The sequence below is a fragment of the Vidua chalybeata genome, chromosome 28 (assembly GCF_026979565.1).
Source record: "Vidua chalybeata isolate OUT-0048 chromosome 28, bVidCha1 merged haplotype, whole genome shotgun sequence".
In the NCBI taxonomy this organism is placed as follows: domain Eukaryota; kingdom Metazoa; phylum Chordata; class Aves; order Passeriformes; family Viduidae; genus Vidua; species Vidua chalybeata.
In genome coordinates this window covers 665,200-681,139 of record NC_071557.1, presented here as the reverse complement: position 1 = coordinate 681,139, position 15,940 = coordinate 665,200, and the positions used below count along the sequence as shown (strand labels likewise).

Here is a 15,940-nt window from a genome sequence, read left to right as displayed (position 1 = left end):
TCACATCAAAGGCAGAGGTTGACAAGGGGCCCCTTTTACCAAAAGCTCCCAGTGACTGACAGATCCTGGATGCTAATTCTCCCGGGGACGGGGTTCCCTCTTTTCTCGGTGCTGTTTTGCTCTCAGGCTGGGCCGGGCCGGCGCGGAGAAAGTTCCTGCAGGAGAGGGTGCCTCTCCTCAGCCAGAGCCCTCCGGCAAAGCCGAGCCCCCCTGCGCCGCCCAGCCAGGCTTTTGTTTGCCTCCACGAGAGTTTTGGGGTGCCCCTGCCTCCTCCTGCTGCCACGTGGCTGTGGCCACGATGCCCAGCGTGTCACCCGGGGACAGGGCTTTGTCCCCACCATGGAGGTGCTGTCCCTGGCACCCACCCTGTTCCTGGGGTGCCCTTCCTCCCCCCCTTCCTTGGCTGCTGGGCCTTTGGGGTTGCTCGGGGTAATTCCCCTCCTCAAGGACACGAGGGACGTGGCCCTCTGCTTGTCACAGGCCAGGGCGGTGCCACACAGGTCTGGGGGGCTGCCTGGACTCCCAGCTCCTCGTCCCTGTGCCCAGGGCCAGCAGGGGACAGCCTCAGAGGGAAGCACTGCCACGGACAGGAGCAGCCCAGGCCAGCCCAGGTGGTCAGTGAGCTGCTGCCCTGGGTGTGCAGCCCATGCCCACCACCAGGCACACCTCTGGGTCCAGCTGTGCCACCAAATGGGCAAGAGATGGTGGGAACGAGCTGCGGAGCAGAGCCACAGTTGGTTTGTGGGTGGTTTTGGGTGTCGGGGTGCATCACCTGCCCCACCTGCTGGGTCTCCTCGCAGGGGCTGCGTTACACACGGAGATTTTGTGTCTGAGCCTGGACGGGCACAGAAAGTCCCCTCGAGGTGAGTGTGTGGGCACAGGTGTGTGATGGTGTGTGCAGAGCAGGTGTGCACCCCCCGGCCCACCAAAGGGGCTGGGAAAGCAAAGGCAAACCCAAGTGGCTCAGACATTTTGTGAAAGACTTATAGGGGATTATGTTCTTAATGGGAAATTTAAGGATGTGGGAATAAATCACAGCCTTTTCCTCTAACCTGTGGGGTAGCATTCGCCTGAGCCTTTGGGCTGGATTAGCTCTGTCTGTTTATGTTTTAAAGACTGATGTGTTTTTCACTATCAAAATATAAATTATTTTTACTGTATCAATGATTAAATATTTTTCTTTGAGATCATAGAGTCCAAATAAATAAATGTTTCTGAAGAGGCATTCAAAAAATTTAAAAGAAGAAAAAAATCCCTCTGAGAACCCCTTTTGTCATTTGCAACCAATAAAAATGCCTATTGTTATGAAGGGCTCATAAATAATCTGATTTTGGCATGCTTTCATACCATACAGAAAATGAATAAATTAAACTTGATTTACAGCCTTTTTCATTTTTATTAGAGTTGCTCCAAACATTTTCTGTGACGTACGTGCCAGATGAGCTGCACTGAGTGGTTTGAGGCTCTGGCCCTGGTGTTATAGAAATTAAGTTGGTTTCATTTGCATAGTTTAATTAACTAATACTGCCAAAGAAAAAAAGGAAACCAGGGGTGAAGGTGAATTTTTTTTGGTGGGTGTCTGAGGGCTGAATGAACCCACCGAGGCTGATCCCCCAAAGTGCCAGCACAGGGACACGCTGGGGTCCCCACGGCGACTTTGGGGGGTGCCAGTGCTGCCAGTGCTGGAGACTGGGGGGGTCTCCATCACCCCCCTCCTAGAAATAGGGAAACTGAGGCACGGGAGCTTGGCTGCTTGGCACAGCACGGGGTTATCATGGGGGTCAGCAGAGAGAACACCCCAAAGTGTCCTGGCTCCATCCCAGGGCTGTGCAGACCCTCCCTCTGCCGAAAACCCGGAGATCAACAGGCAAAACGCCCCAAAAAAGGCCCAGGGAAGCGACTGCGACCCCGGGCCAGCCCCGGCCTCCTGAGCTCCCTCCCTCCCGAGCTCCTTGTGAGTGTGGGATGTTCTCCTCCCCCCTCCTGCAATTTATCCCGCAGAATTTCCCACCAGGAAACAGCTTCATTACATCAACAACAGGAAGACCCCACTGATTTGTCACACAGAAAAGCAGCTGTTAGTCACACATCAAGGGAGCAGGGGAGGGGAAAAAACCCTTCACCTTTTTCTGCTTTAATGTTTGCAGCGTTAATGGCTCTGCGGAGGGAAGAGAGTCCCGGCCATTCCATAACTAACCATCACCAGCGAGGATCAGTTAATATCCAAGTGTCTTCCTGCTTTTCCTGCTACATGATTGCTTTGGAAAGAAAGATTAATTCCAACTTTAAAAAAGAAAACACTATTTTTATCATTGCCAGGAGTCTATACGGGCTTAAAAAAGAAAAAGCACTTGCTTGTCGTTTTACATCTTGCAATTTTGTCAGTTGTTTTAAAACATGTCTCCTGTAATAAATAAGATCATTTTTATGCACTTGTTCTGCAGCTAAAGCAAGGCCTGGGCTGGTGCTGCGTGGGGAGTGGAGGGACTCGGCTGGAGCAGGGCAGGGAAAACGCTGACTCGGGAGGTTTTGCTGGCACGGAGCAGCGGGAGGGGCCCGGGGGCGCTCGGGAGGATTTACCTGGGAAGCAGCAGGTGCACGGCGGGCACTGAGGGGCACATTAAGGCTCGGATTTAGGACGTGCCTCGCATCCTCATGCTGCAGCGGGGGCCCCGGCTCCCCCCACAGTGACTGGAACCTCGGTGGGACCCACCCGGGGCCCCACCCTGCACGGGCTGTCCCTCTGCCCTGTCCCTCAGGGCAGGTGTCCCCTCACTGCCCTGCACAGGTGGGACATGGTCCCTGGCCCCCACACCCCTCACACCCCCAGCTCCCCTTATCCTGTTTTCCCTTAAACCGTGTCCAGCAGCAATGACACAGGAGAGGTTTATTCCCAAGCCCGGCAGAGGAGAGGTCCAGAGATTTAAATTCATGTCTTATCTTATCCCACCAAATTCTCTGTGCAGGCTGCAGCGCTCGGATGCCTCTCTCCATCCTGCCCGCTCTGCACCCCCTGGCACTCAGGATGCCGGTGCCTGGGACACAAAACTCCCTGCTCAGACTCATCCCAAGTTACTGGAAGATCTTGAAGATAAACAAAACCCCAGTTCCCTCTTGCCCAGCCTCGCTTCACAGGTCACAAAGACATCGGAGTCCCTGGGCTTCATCGGGGCTCTGCGCGGGAACTCGTCCTTGGCAGAATCAAACCTCCTGAATGGCAGCCCAGGTGGGGCAAGCCTGCCTAGGGATGAAAACATCACCAGCCCTTGGTGAAAGTGCTCCCCGAGGCCTCTGGTCTTCTTTGGCTTTGCTTCTGTTCCAAATGTTTTGCTTTTCCTTTGGTGCTGGTGTTATTTTTGTTGGGCAGGGGTCTCGCTGCTTTTGTCTGAACTTGTGCAATCTCTGAGCAGAGAGGGGCTTGCCATGGAGCAGAACTGGGCATGGAACAGGGAAGTTTAGCTTTTTCCCCTCTGGGTACTGTTCTCCTTAACAAAAACAGGACCCTCGTGGATTTTAGAGCAAAGGATCCAAGGGGCACCGGGACGGGCACCAGCGTGGAGCGAGACCCACCATTACCCACGACCCCCCTCTGATGAAGGGGTGTTTGCTTTACTCCAGCAAACACAAGCTGATCCAGAATGGTCCCTGCGTGCCAGCAGCGGGGCAGGATCAGGCCTTGGGCATGCCCCGAGGTCCGGGGAAGGACAAACAGCCCCGGGGGCGCCGCTGCTCGGCGCCCTCGCTCGCTCCGGCGGCATCGCCGCTGCTCTTACGCACTCGTCCCACCTGATTTTGGGTGACTCCGTGAAGGCCGTGTTGTTGTTGGCGAACAACTCGAGTGACTTTGAGGAAAGCCTTTTTTTTTTTTTTTTTTCCTGTTTCCTCCTTCCTTGAATGGCTCCTTTGAGCGGCAGCGCCTCTCCGCTCACATCCCGCTGTCCGGATTGAATCAATCTTGCGGTCAGCTTTGGGAGAGCGAGAAAAAGAGAAGAAAAAAGCCTCACAAAGAGGGGAAATTGACAGGCCTGACCCCGGGTGTGATTGATAGCGCTTGGACGAGCGGGACTGGATGTGAGGCTGCGCTGGGCGCTGCCAGCACTCACTGGGGAAATCCAGCAGAGCCCTTTTTCCCAGAACCCGGAGCAGCGGGCTGGGAGAGGGGTGGGCACATGAACTTAATAATAGCAACATTGTTGGAACATAAAGCATCTGTCAGGAGTTAATATGATTAATTAGAGGTGTCTGTCTCTCCCCCTTTCCCCTCTCCCTTGCTGGGTAGGCAGGAGGGACCTGGAACACAAATCCAGGGAGGGCAGAGGTGGGGCTGGAGTGGGCACCTGGCCCCACATCGCCTTTCTTCAGGCCAAAGGTCCTCAGTTCTCATCCCATCCTGGCCCCCAGGATTTTATCCTGGCACTCCACATCCCCATGCCATTGCACATCTCCCCATTCTCCCACCAGCTCCCACCTGAAGCCCAGGGAAGGAGCTCTCACCCCAGCAGGACCCACAGCCTCACATGGACATCACTTGGACAGAGCTCCAGGATTTATCCATGTGCCTCGGCTCCTCAGGGACACAGCCTGGCTGAGCTCGGCTGGTTTTCACCCCCCTGCAAAACTGAAGCCCCAGGGGTTTGTGAAATTAATTCAAGGATGTCTGGGAAAAGTAACTAGAAATAGGAAGTTAATTGTTGGAAGTTAATTAGTTTTACAGCAGCCTGCACGGGCACCTGAAGATTTTTAAGACTCAGCAAACCAAAGAAAGGAGAAAATGCCTGGAGAAAAGGAGTTGCAGGTTCATAAGGGGATTGTCACTTTGTGAGAGCCCTGAGTTCAGGTCAGACCCTCGCCTTGGGTGGCACCGGGACGGGCACAGGTGCGGGCTGCAGGGTGGCAGGACACAGGCCCTGGGTGCAGGTTTGGGTGCAGGAGCCACTGGCACAGGGCTGCTGAGCTGTGCCAGGCTGATCTTATCTAAGCCGTGCCATGGCAGCAGTGCCACGCCGTGCTGTGCCAGCTGAGCCATGCCGTGCCATGACCAGCCACGCTGAGCACGCCATGCCAGCGGAGCCCAGCTGTGCCATTCCAAGCTGTGCCGTGGCGTGCCAGCCATGCCGAGGTGTGTGAGCAGTGCCATGCTGTGCCCTGCCGAGATGTTCACGCCAAGCTACGCCCAGGTGTGCCAGCAGTGCCATCCCATGCCATGCCATCCAAGCCATGCCATGCCAAGGTGTGCCAGCAGCGCCATCCCATACCATGGTCAACTGTGCCAGCAGCGCCGTGCCGTGCCAGCAGCGCCGTGCCGTGCCGTGCCGTGCCGAGCTGTGCCACGCCGTGCCCTGCGAGCCGCGCCAGCCGCCGCCGCTCGGGCCGGTGCCGCGGTTCTCCCCCGCGCGGCGGCGCGGGGCGGTGGCGGCGGAGCGGCGGCGGCTCGCCCCCCCCACCGGCGGCTCTCCCCGCCCCGGGGGCCCGGCCGGGCGCGGATTGGTGCGCGGCGCCGGCCCCCTCGGAGCGCGGCCGCCATCGGGGCTATTTGACGTGTCGGTGGGGCCGGGGAAAGGCTTCGTCTCGCCGGGGCCGCCGCCGCCGCCGCTCCGCCGCCCGCCCGGCCCGGCCCGGCCCCGCGGAGCCCGGGCACCCCCCCCCTTTCCCCCGCCCCAAATGAGCGGCGCTCCCGGCGGGCCCCGGCCGAGGACCCCGCCGAGCCGCGGAGCCGCGGCCGCCCCGTCGCCCCGGCCGCCCCCCGCCGACCCGCTGCGCCAGGCCAGCCGGCTGCCCATCCGCGTCCTGAAGATGCTCAGCGCCCACGGCGGCCACCTCCTGCACCCCGAGTACCTCCAGCCGCTCTCCTCCACGCCCGTCAGCCCCATCGAGGTCAGTGCTCGCCGCCCCCGACCGCGCCTCGGACCCCCGGACCCGCGCTCCCGCTCCCCCCGGCCGGGCTCTTCCCAGCCCTGCGCTCCCGGTTCTCCCAGCCCGGCGCTCCCGGTTCTCCCGGCCGGGCTCTTCCCAGCCCGGCGCTCCCGGTTCTCCCGGCCGGGCTCTTCCCAGCCCGGTGCTCCCGGCATTCCCGGCCCGGCGCTCCCGGTTCTCCCGCCCGGCTGCTTCTCAGCCCAGCGCTCCCGGATTTCCCGGCCGGCGCTCCCGGTTCTCCCGGCCGGGCTCTGCCCTGCCCGGCGTCCTCGCTCCCCCCACCCCGTTCTTTCCCTCCCCCGCCGCCGCAGCCCCGTTCCCCCCACCCCACCCGGTCGCTCTTCTCCCCGCTCGGGCGCGTCCCCCCGCCCCGTCCCCCCCCATCCCCGCGCCCTGGCTCGGCGCCGGGCCCGGCCCCGGGGTTTCGGGGGTGGGGGGAGGCCGGTGCGGGGGCGCCGTCGGGGTCCCCCCCCTGACCGGCTCCGCTCCGCCCGCAGCTGGACGCCAAGAAGAGCCCGCTGGCGCTGCTGGCCCAGACCTGCTCGCAGATCGGGAAGCCCGACCCGCCGCCCTCCTCCAAGCTGAACGCCGTGGCGGCCGCCGCGCCCGCCGCCGAGAAGGAGCCCTCCGCCCGGCCCGCCGCGCTGAAGCCGCCGGGCAGCGGGGACGCGCCCGCCGAGGACAAGTCGAGCTTCAAGCCCTACTCGAAGGGCGGCGGGGAGCCGCGCAAGGAGGGCGGCGCGGACAAGGCCGGCTTTCGGGTGCCCAGCGCCGCGTGCCCGCCGTTCCCCCCGCACGCCGCCGCCTCGCCCGGCGGCTCCCGCGGGGCCTCGCCGCAGCACCCCGACCCCAAGGGCGCCGAGGAGAAGAAGGACCCGGAGGGCGGCAAGCCCAGCCCCGAGGGGACGGGCGGGGCGCTGGGGCGCGGGGTGGCGGAGCCCGGGGCGCACGGCGAGCCCCCCTCGGGCCGCAAGTCGGAGCCCCCCGCGCTGCCGCCCGCCGGCCATGTGGCCCCCGTGTCGCCCTACAAGCCGGGCCACTCCGTCTTCCCCCTGCCGCCCTCCAGCATCGGCTACCACGGCTCCATCGTCGGCGCCTACGCCGGCTACCCGTCCCAGTTCGTGCCCGGGCTGGACCCCACCAAGCCGGGGCTGGTGGGCAGCCAGCTGCCGGGGGCGCTGGGGCTGCCGGGCAAACCGCCCAGCTCCAGCCCGCTCACCGGGGCCTCGCCGCCCTCCTTCATGCAGGGATTATGCCGGGACCCGTACTGCCTGAGCTACCACAGCGCCTCGCACCTGGGCTCCAGCAACTGCTCCAGCTGCGTGCACGACCCCGGCAGCCTCAAGAGCGGATACCCCTTGGTGTACCCCACGCACCCCCTGCACTCGGTGCACACCACGCTCTCCTCCAGCGGCACCCCCAGCCTGCCCGGCCACCCCCTCTACACCTACGGCTTCATGCTGCAGAACGACCCCCTGCCCCACATATGCAACTGGGTGTCTGCCAGCGGACCCTGCGACAAGAGGTTTGCCACCTCGGAGGAGCTGCTCACCCACCTACGGACCCACACGGCCCTGCCGGGGGCCGAGAAACTCTTGGCGGGCTACCCTACCTCCGGGCTGGGCTCCGCGGCCTCCTGCCACCTGCACCTCCCGCCCGCCGCCCCCGGGAGCCCCAACACCTTACCGGCCTCGCTCTCCTTGAGGAGCCCACACACTTTGGGACTAAACAGGTACCACCCCTACGGCAAGAGCCACTTGCCCGCGGCCGGCGCCCTGCCCGTGCCCTCCTTGCCGGCCGCCGGACCTTACTACTCCCCGTACGCGCTCTACGGCCAAAGACTCACGTCAGCCTCGGCTTTGGGATATCAGTGACCAGCGCGGCCCCGGCCGGCTCAGCCCCAGCGCCCCGCGCCCTCCTTGGACTCTGTATTTATTACTGTATGTTAGCTTAAAGCTGGGAATATAAGTGCATTATACACCAATGAATCAATGGTATGCAAAAGTCTGTGTCCCAAAAAAAAAAAAAAAAAAAAAAAAAAAAAACCCGAAAAAAAAAAAAAAATCCCTCTTTACTTTGCAGGTGTGGGGGCTTTGATTTTCCCCTTCTGTTTCTTTTGAATTTTTTTTTTTTTCCTTCCCCTTTTTAATTTCCCCCGAGAATTCTTGCATGACTCCTGCCACACATGGAAAAGCAAAAAAAAAAAAAAAAAAAAAAAAAAAAAGGCATTTTCCTGCTTCCCCTCTGCGTTTATCGCTCTGGGATTCTGTTCTCTGCATTTGTAACTTGCAGATGTAATTTTTTTTTTGTAATTTTTTTCTTATTTTTAATCTTCGGGGTTTTCAAAATTATTTTTTTCCTTTTAAAAATTTTGTGGTTTATTTTTTTTTTAATTTTACTTTTTTTTTTCTCTCTTTTTTTTTTTTTTTTTTCCTTTTTTTTGCGCTGTGTCCGGGGCCGGGGGGGTCTGCGGACGCCGGCCGGGTGATGGTCACCCCAGGCCGTGCTCCCCCCGCGGCCGTGCCCCGCCGGGGGCTTGCAGGACCCCGCGTGTCCCCCCCCATACCGGGGGGAGACCGGAGGAGCGGCGGGCGCGGCGGCAGGACCGGCGGCCCCGGGCGGGCGGACGAGCCCCGGTAAGTCTGATTTTGTTAATAAACGGCTCTTGGTTGTACCCAACGCTCTGGTCTCGTCTCGTCGCTGCCCGGGGGTCCGGCGGGGGCCGCGGGGTCCCAGCACCATCTAGCGGTGGCGGCGGCGGGCGCGGCACCGGAGGAGCCCCGCGGGAGGGAGGGGAGCGGCGGCACCGGCGCCCCGGCCGCGCTCCCGGCGCGGCCCCGCGGGCTCCGCGCCCCCGTCCCCCTCCCCGCGTGTCCCCGCCCGCGGTGTTCCCCACGCGTGGCGGCGGGGGGAAGGCTCGGGAAGGCGTTCAGCGGGATCAGAGCGGTGCCCCCGGGTGGTCGCCCCCTCCCGGGGTGCAGTTTTAGGGGTGCAGTTGTGGTGGAAGCAGGGTCTCGGTGCGAGGGCGGCCGGGAGCTCGGCGGTCCTGCCTGCTCCCGTTCCATCTCCGTGCCGGGAGGAGAATGGCTCTGACACGGTCTGGCTCCATCCCCGCCATGCTGGGGGGCTCAGCCGGGCGGGGGGCTCTGCCTGCTCCATGCCCCGAGGATGGCGCTTTTACTCCAGCACTGGGACCCCCGGCCAAGCCCCTGCTCCCCCTGCAAACCCTGCATGCCCCGTTGCCCCACATCGCTTATTTTTTTTTTTCTGCCTCGTTCCTGTTGCGTTTCAGTGAGTGAGTCACGCAATTAATCCCTGTTAATTGCCTTCTCGATATTGCTTTATGCCCTGTGTTTAAATTCCTTTGTGTCCTTTGAGCTGAAAAACAACGCTCTGAGAACAGGGACTACTTTTGCCGAAGGGATTTTTATTTCCCTGCCTGTGCCTCGAGCGTGGCCGGCGGGAGGGCCCAGCCGGCCTTTCCTGTGGCAGGGGGAGAGGTTGGTGGTCCAGGGGCCAGCTTGGCTCCGTTCTGAGCTCCCCGAGGCTGGTTCTGGGCGTCTGTGGCTGCCCCTCGCCCCGTGCAGACGTGGCTGGGGTCCGGTTGTGGCCGTGCTGGTTTTTGCTCCTTCCAGGCGGGATGTTTGCTGGATGAGGGATTGCAGGGCTGGGGCTGGCACGGGGGGCTTTGCTGCCGGTGTTTGCAGGGTTGGGGCTGGCACAGGGGGGCTTTGCTGCCGGCGTTTGCAGGGCTGGGGCTGGCACGGGGGGCTTTGCTGCCGGCGTTTGCAGGGCTGGGGCTGGCACGGGGGGGCTTTGCTGCCGGCGTTTGCAGGGCTGGGGCTGGCACGGGGGGCTTTGCTGCCGGTGTTTGCTCTGTCCTGTGGGCACAGCAGGAAGGGGGTGCCAGGCCCAGGCTGGTGCAGCCCCTCCGGTGTCTCCTGTGTCCCTGCAGGATGCTGAGCCCTCCGGCAGCCGATGCTGGCCGTGGAGCAGGGTGCCACGGGCGGTGGGCAGAGCAGCTCCGGTGCGTTCTCCCCGGTGGCACGGGAGGTATCCAGACCCCCCTGGCCCTCGGGAGCATCGCTTCTCCCTGCACGTGGCCCCCGCTCCCAGCAGTGATGCCGCTCGGCGTCGGCCTCGCTCGGGCACTGCCAGTCCCCATCATAAATCCTGGCTGGGGCTTCCTGATGGGGCCTGTCTCAGCTTCCTGCACTGGGATTTTGTCCCACCGTGCCCCTCCCTGGCCGTGGCTGGCCACCTCGTGCCACGGGGTGGGAGGATGATGCCGCAGACCCTCGAGGCGGGGTAGCCCAGAGCCAAAATCAGCGCAGCCGCTCCGGGTGTCCGGGGCTGTGCCACATCCCAGCCACGGAGCAAAGGGCTGCACAGCCCTTGTGCTGCCAGAGCCTTCTCCCAGAGCTGCCGGGCACATCCCTCCTTACAGCAAAGCTGCATCCCCTCTCTCCCCCAAACCCTCCCCGCACCAGGATGGTCCCTGCTCCAAAACGAGCCCGGGCACCTTCCCTTCACCCACGGTAGGGCTGGGTGCTGCCTGGATGCGTCCTGCTGTGCAGGAGGTTCCCTGAGGAATGTTTTTCCCCTCCCTAAGGACTGCAGCAGCGGGGCCAGACCGTGTAAACACTGCGAGTATCATCTGATAGCGGCGGCACTCGGGCTGGAGCTGCTGGGGAACAGTTGCGTTGCCAATATATTAAATAATTCCCTGTGTAATGTATGCCCAGGTTATTGCGGAATTCATTTTATAATAAGAGCACTGGGATGCACTTTATTAATCATTCTGTCTAACAACCTGCACTCCACAGTTTCGGTTTGATTTGATTCAATCCTGTCTTTCTGCAAAATATATGGCTGAGTGGGTCGGATAATGTATGGCTTAATTTAGAGTTGTATGGGTTTGAATTACCATTTTCATAATGTGCTGTGCATTAATGTGTTGCATCATTTATACAGAAAAATGTGCAAGGTTTCAAACCTCTCCAGGAGGCAAAAGTCACCTAAAGGGAACGCGGAGAGACAGAAAAAGACCTTTTCAAATCCAGCTGGGGCTGGGAGGACACCGGTGGGTGTCGGACGTGGGGACAGCAGAGTTGGGGCTGTGCTGGTGGCTCCTTTCCCCGTGGCACAGCAGCACCTTCTCCAGCTCGCCCCGAGCTGCCGGGGACCTGCAGCACTTGACTCGCCGGTGACCCCGGGGCCGGCGCTCGCCGAAGTCGCGCCCACCGTCACTCACCCCGCGCCGCGAGGAAAAAGCTCTGATTATCCAAATACAGTCATTAAAGGGGAAATGTGTTTTTAGGACTGTCAGAGTGATTAATGAGGGTTAGCAATCCTTGCAAATGCACTTGTTTAGTCTAACTGGCAGCCTCTCCTTTCCTATTGATTTACGGTGGCAGTTGCCGGGGCCGCGGTGTGTGTGTGGAAGGAGCGGGGCTGCGCCGGGGCTGCCGGGGCACGGCGAGGGGCCCGGCCGAGCGGCACGGCACGCTCTGCCGTGCCGGAGGCAGCCGAACAAAGGCAACATTATCCCCTGTGCCGGGGAAGGAATGACTTGGACGCACACGCCGAGCCGCTCCGCGTGCCTTATAAATATCCCCGTCTGTAAAGCCCGAAGCCCAGCTGACCACAGCCACGCTGCCCGCCCAATAAATACGTGAATGAAAGAGCCAGGCCCTATTTTTTCTTGTTGTTTTCCTTCCTCTCCTGCACAAAAATCCCCGATGTCTTGTAGGTGATGCAGAGGTGGCTGCCCGCAGACGTACAAGGCGTTTCAGAGTCGCGAGCGGAGCACGGCGTCCTCGAGGGCTGGAGCCTGCCCAGGGGTCAGGTCGGGATGCCTGGTCGGGCCAGAGCAGAGCCATGGTGGGTGGATGAGAAGTTCCTCAGCTGCATAAAGCAGCTTTTCTTTCCACGTGAGCACTGGTGGAAACCACGGAGAACGCGGGCTCTGTTTGTCCTCAGAGTGGCGTGGACGCCTCCTGTCCCCGCAGCAGCATCCCCGTGCCCAGCCTGGGGTCGGGGGTTTGCTTTGAGGCACACTTGATGCTGCATGAGCTGAGAGCAGACCTGGAGGGACAAAGCCATGCTTGGAGGTGGCGGCGGAGGTCCTGTGCCAGGCTGTGAGCTGGAGCCCTGCAGGAGGAGCAGCTGGAGCAGCCGGCGGTGACACGGCGGTGACACGGCGGTGACACAGCGGTGACACGGCGGTGACACGGAGCAGCCGGGGCAGCACCGGGGCGTGGAGCTGTGTGTGCCCACCAGAGCCCCACAGTGCCCTGGTGGGGGTTCACCTCCAGCCACTCCAAGCAGTGGGACAGCACAAGTGACAGGAGGCTGGACGAGGTGAGTGGAGAAGGACCTCAAGGCGCCAGAGCCAGAAGAGTGTGGGCAAGCAGCCGGGGCACTGCAGTGGCCAGGAATGCCACAAATGGGAGTGGACTTTCCTCTGGCTCTGGATAACGGCTGAAGAGCTGCCGCTGCCTCTGCCCTGGCCATGGATTGGCGTGTGGTGCAAATCCTCCAGCAGCTCCGCTTCCAGCTTCGGCAGCGATACGCCGACATGTTCCTCACCACACCAGGACACCCGGCCTTGGCTGGTCACCAGTGACCCACGGGAAGTGCCCGGTGTGACCACGGCCATGGTTTCCCTCTTGTGCAGCGCCTGATCAGCGTGACAGTCCAGCACAGGGCCCCTGGCAGGTGACAAAGCCCTGGGGTTTCCTCGCACAGGTTGACACCGGAGCGTGGCAGCGATCCCGCTCGTTCCTGCAGGCCGGGTCACAGTCACCCTCGGTTTCTTGTGGTGACAAACCGAGGAGTGCTGATCCTTACACACCAACACTGCTGCTGGACCTCCCCAGAGAGCAGGGGAGGGCGCTCAGCTGACAGCTCCGTGCACGGAGCAGGATCCTGGAGCTCGAGTCACAATTACAAAAGATTTACACAGAGCCTTGGGTTTTCTGAAGGTGTTCGTGGAAACCTCCGGGAGCAGCTTTGCCATGGCTTCATCACCACTTCCAGCGTGGTGCAGGGAGACAGGACAGAGGATGTGACCCGCAGGGGAGGTGCCTGTGCCCAAGGGGATGGTGGAATGCTGACCCTGTGCTATCAGAGCTGGCCCCGACAGGCTGAGCAGAGCTGGACAGGACACCCGACACTGCGCAGGGTGCAACGTGACCTTTTCCAACACCCTGTGGTCCCAAAATTCATGGATCACCCCTCCTGGCCTGGCAAAATTTGGAAGGAGGTGAAAGATGCAGCATCCTGGGCATCTGGTGGCTTCTGGGGCTTGACAGACCCTTCCTGCAGACACCTCAGTGGAACAGAGAACCGAAATGGCCTTTTTTGTGTCCCCCACAGCTGCAAAGGGCGGCTCCCCAGCAGCACTCGGGGCTGTGCTGGTGCCCACCACAGCACCCCTGCATCTCCACTGGTGCATCCGTGGCAGAGGGAGATGCTGCTGCACCAAAGAAGACGGGAGCAGTGGGAGCCTCAGGTCCCGGTGCCACCTCTCCATGAGCAGCTCCTGCAGGAGGGGTGGCTGGGGGGCTCCGAGGGAGAAGGACAGGACAGAGATGGGGACTGTTAAAGATCTTCCTTGCTGAGCCTTCACCATCTTCTCTGCGCTTCCCAGAGGGAGGAGAGGGCAGAGTGAAGCACCCAAAAGATTTGCTGTGTTTTCCTCTCTGGATGAGAAGGATGGGGCTGCTCATCACCGAGGATGGTGTCCAGGCCAGGAGCCCTGGTCCTCTGGGCAGAGCTTCTCTAAAAGGGACTCCTGGTTTGTGCTGGAGCAGTGTTGCCTTTGTGGGGTTTTGTTCCCGTTCCCTGCACAATCCCAGTGACATCCAACGGGCTGGAGAAGGACAGTCGCCCTCGGAGGTGAGAGGAGCCGTGTTCTGGGCAAAATGGAAATGGAGCCCAAAGCCCTTCCTTCCTTCTGGGGTTCCCACAGCCTCTGGGACTCTGGTTGGGTTTTGTTTCGGGAACAACTGGGATGGATGGAGCTGGCTGGGTGCCTGCTCCTCTGGCTGCAGGGATGTGCCCTGTCCCCACTGCTGCTGCTCCTCGATAATTCCCAAGCTTTTCCAAGTCGCTGTGCTGGCCACAGAAATCCTGCAGCACTGGGGCAGCTCGGGGGGGGGGGGTCCTACCTGGGGACCACCCCAAGGCGAGCACCAGGATTCGGCAGCTCTCACCTGCTTTTGGGATGTCCTGGTGTGGGGCAGACCCTGAGCCCTCCTGGCCGTGGGGGAACCCCTCGGGGCATGGGACTGTCCTGCTGGCTTTGGGGACTGTCCTGCTGGCTTTGGGGATTGTCCTGCTGGCTTTGGGGACTGTCCTGCTGGCTTTGGGGACTGTCCTGCTGGCTTTGGGGACTGGCTCTGAGCACTGGAGGCGTGCACAGCACCCACACGCTGCAGGTGAGTTCGGGGGAGACGGGGGCCAGGGCAGGGCTGGCAGCTCCGGGACGCTCTGTGCCAGCAGGGCACAGGGACAGCTCAGCACCACAGCCAGGGGTGGGCAGTGGGCACAGCCCCCCCCCCAACTGGCCTTTGATCGCAGCCCAGGTGGCCACAAGCCCCAGGGCAGCGATGGGCTCTGGGGACAGATCTCTGAGTGCTCTGCCCGTGGTGCCAGCGCGGTGCCAGGGATGCTGCTGGCACCCCGGGCTGCCCCTGCTCATCCCTCTGGCCCTGCCCTTCTCCCGCCGCCGGGAGCGGCCCTTTCATCTCTGGGGAGGTACGAATGGAGCTGTCAGATGCCATCAGCCCCGCGATATGACAGGTTGTGGGGCCGGGGCCCCTCGAACAGAGCAGCCTTGTCTGTCAGAGCCGCCTGACACTCCCCATAATGGCCAGATGGATGAGACTCTGAAAGTAGGGCCCGGCGCGTTTTCAACTCTATTTTGGGTGAAAACACTTCTTGAAAGATCTTGAAAGGAGCTGGCAGTTTAGTAGTTCAAATGATTAATGAGCACTGGCTCTGGCGGGTGGATTTCTCGCGCCGTGCCAGCAGCTGGGCCGCTGCAGTGGGCCAAGACACGCCGCGCTCCCCCCGTGGCCCCGGCTCCCCCAGCCCCCCTGGCCTTCCCGGAAATGACACCGAGGCGACAGGCCCTGCATATGGAAAAAGTTAAATATAAATTACTGCTGAAAGAGGCCTCGCTGAGCGGAGTTAGTTAAAGATGTTTATGGATTCAGAAACACGGGCCTGCATATGTATTTAGGGATGACAAATGTGATTCAATAAGTCAGGAATTTCTCCGTGGGCTGAGGCGGGACCCGCGCGGGCGCGGGCGCTGCTCTGGGCTCTGCAGCTCGGTGCCATAAATCCTGCAGACAGGCTCCTCGCTCCTCCCCGGCCCGCTCGGCGTTCATTCTCGCCTTTTCCCTGCATCTCACCGAGCCACAGGAGATGCTGCCTTCGGGATGTGACAGCCCCGCTCCCTCCACGGGTGTCCCCCGGGGTGGCTCTGGGGGGCTTGGGAGAACCCATGGGGGCACTGGGGACCACGCCGCCACCAGTGCCAGGCACGTCCCTGTCCCTGGGCTCTGTGTCCCCCCCGGGGTCGCTCTGGGAGCAGCTGGGCCCTTCAGGACTGTCAGCAGGTGATCGACGACCGACAGCTCCAGAGCTGCCCAATTGCAAGTTTGGGGTTTGACCTGGGGCTTAACGAGTCCGGCCCCAAATCTGCAGCCCCTTCACGTGGGCAGCTGCGGGGAAGGGGGGGTCTCCTGGAGCCTGGGGAGCACCCACCCAAACTGCCCCCTGTTCCCACTGCTCTTGGGGCGCACATCGGGGAGCACAAAACAAACTGAAGCAGGAAACCCCTGAACTAAACTCCAGCTGCCGTGGTGGGGGCCTGGCAGGGGTGCCAGGCCCATGGTGGGGGTGCTGGTTTTGGGGTGACAGCCCCCAGCAGACCTGCAGCAGTGGGCAGGGCAGGAGCCACCCCCTTGGCTCCCCTCATCCCACACCTCTGTGAGGCTCAGAGGGAAATGCC

General features: G+C 61.5%; 1 protein-coding gene across 1 annotated transcript; it reads left to right on the top strand.

Annotated features, from left to right (window-relative positions):
- Nucleotides 1–5,661: 5,661 nt before the first annotated feature.
- On the top strand, nucleotides 5,662–8,592 carry ZNF703 (zinc finger protein 703). Its single transcript, XM_053966299.1, has 2 exons — nucleotides 5,662–5,874; nucleotides 6,411–8,592. Exons 1-2 carry the CDS (start codon nucleotides 5,662–5,664, stop codon nucleotides 7,785–7,787), a joined length of 1,590 nt encoding a protein of 529 aa, XP_053822274.1. The 3' UTR covers nucleotides 7,788–8,592.
- Nucleotides 8,593–15,940: the final 7,348 nt, after the last annotated feature.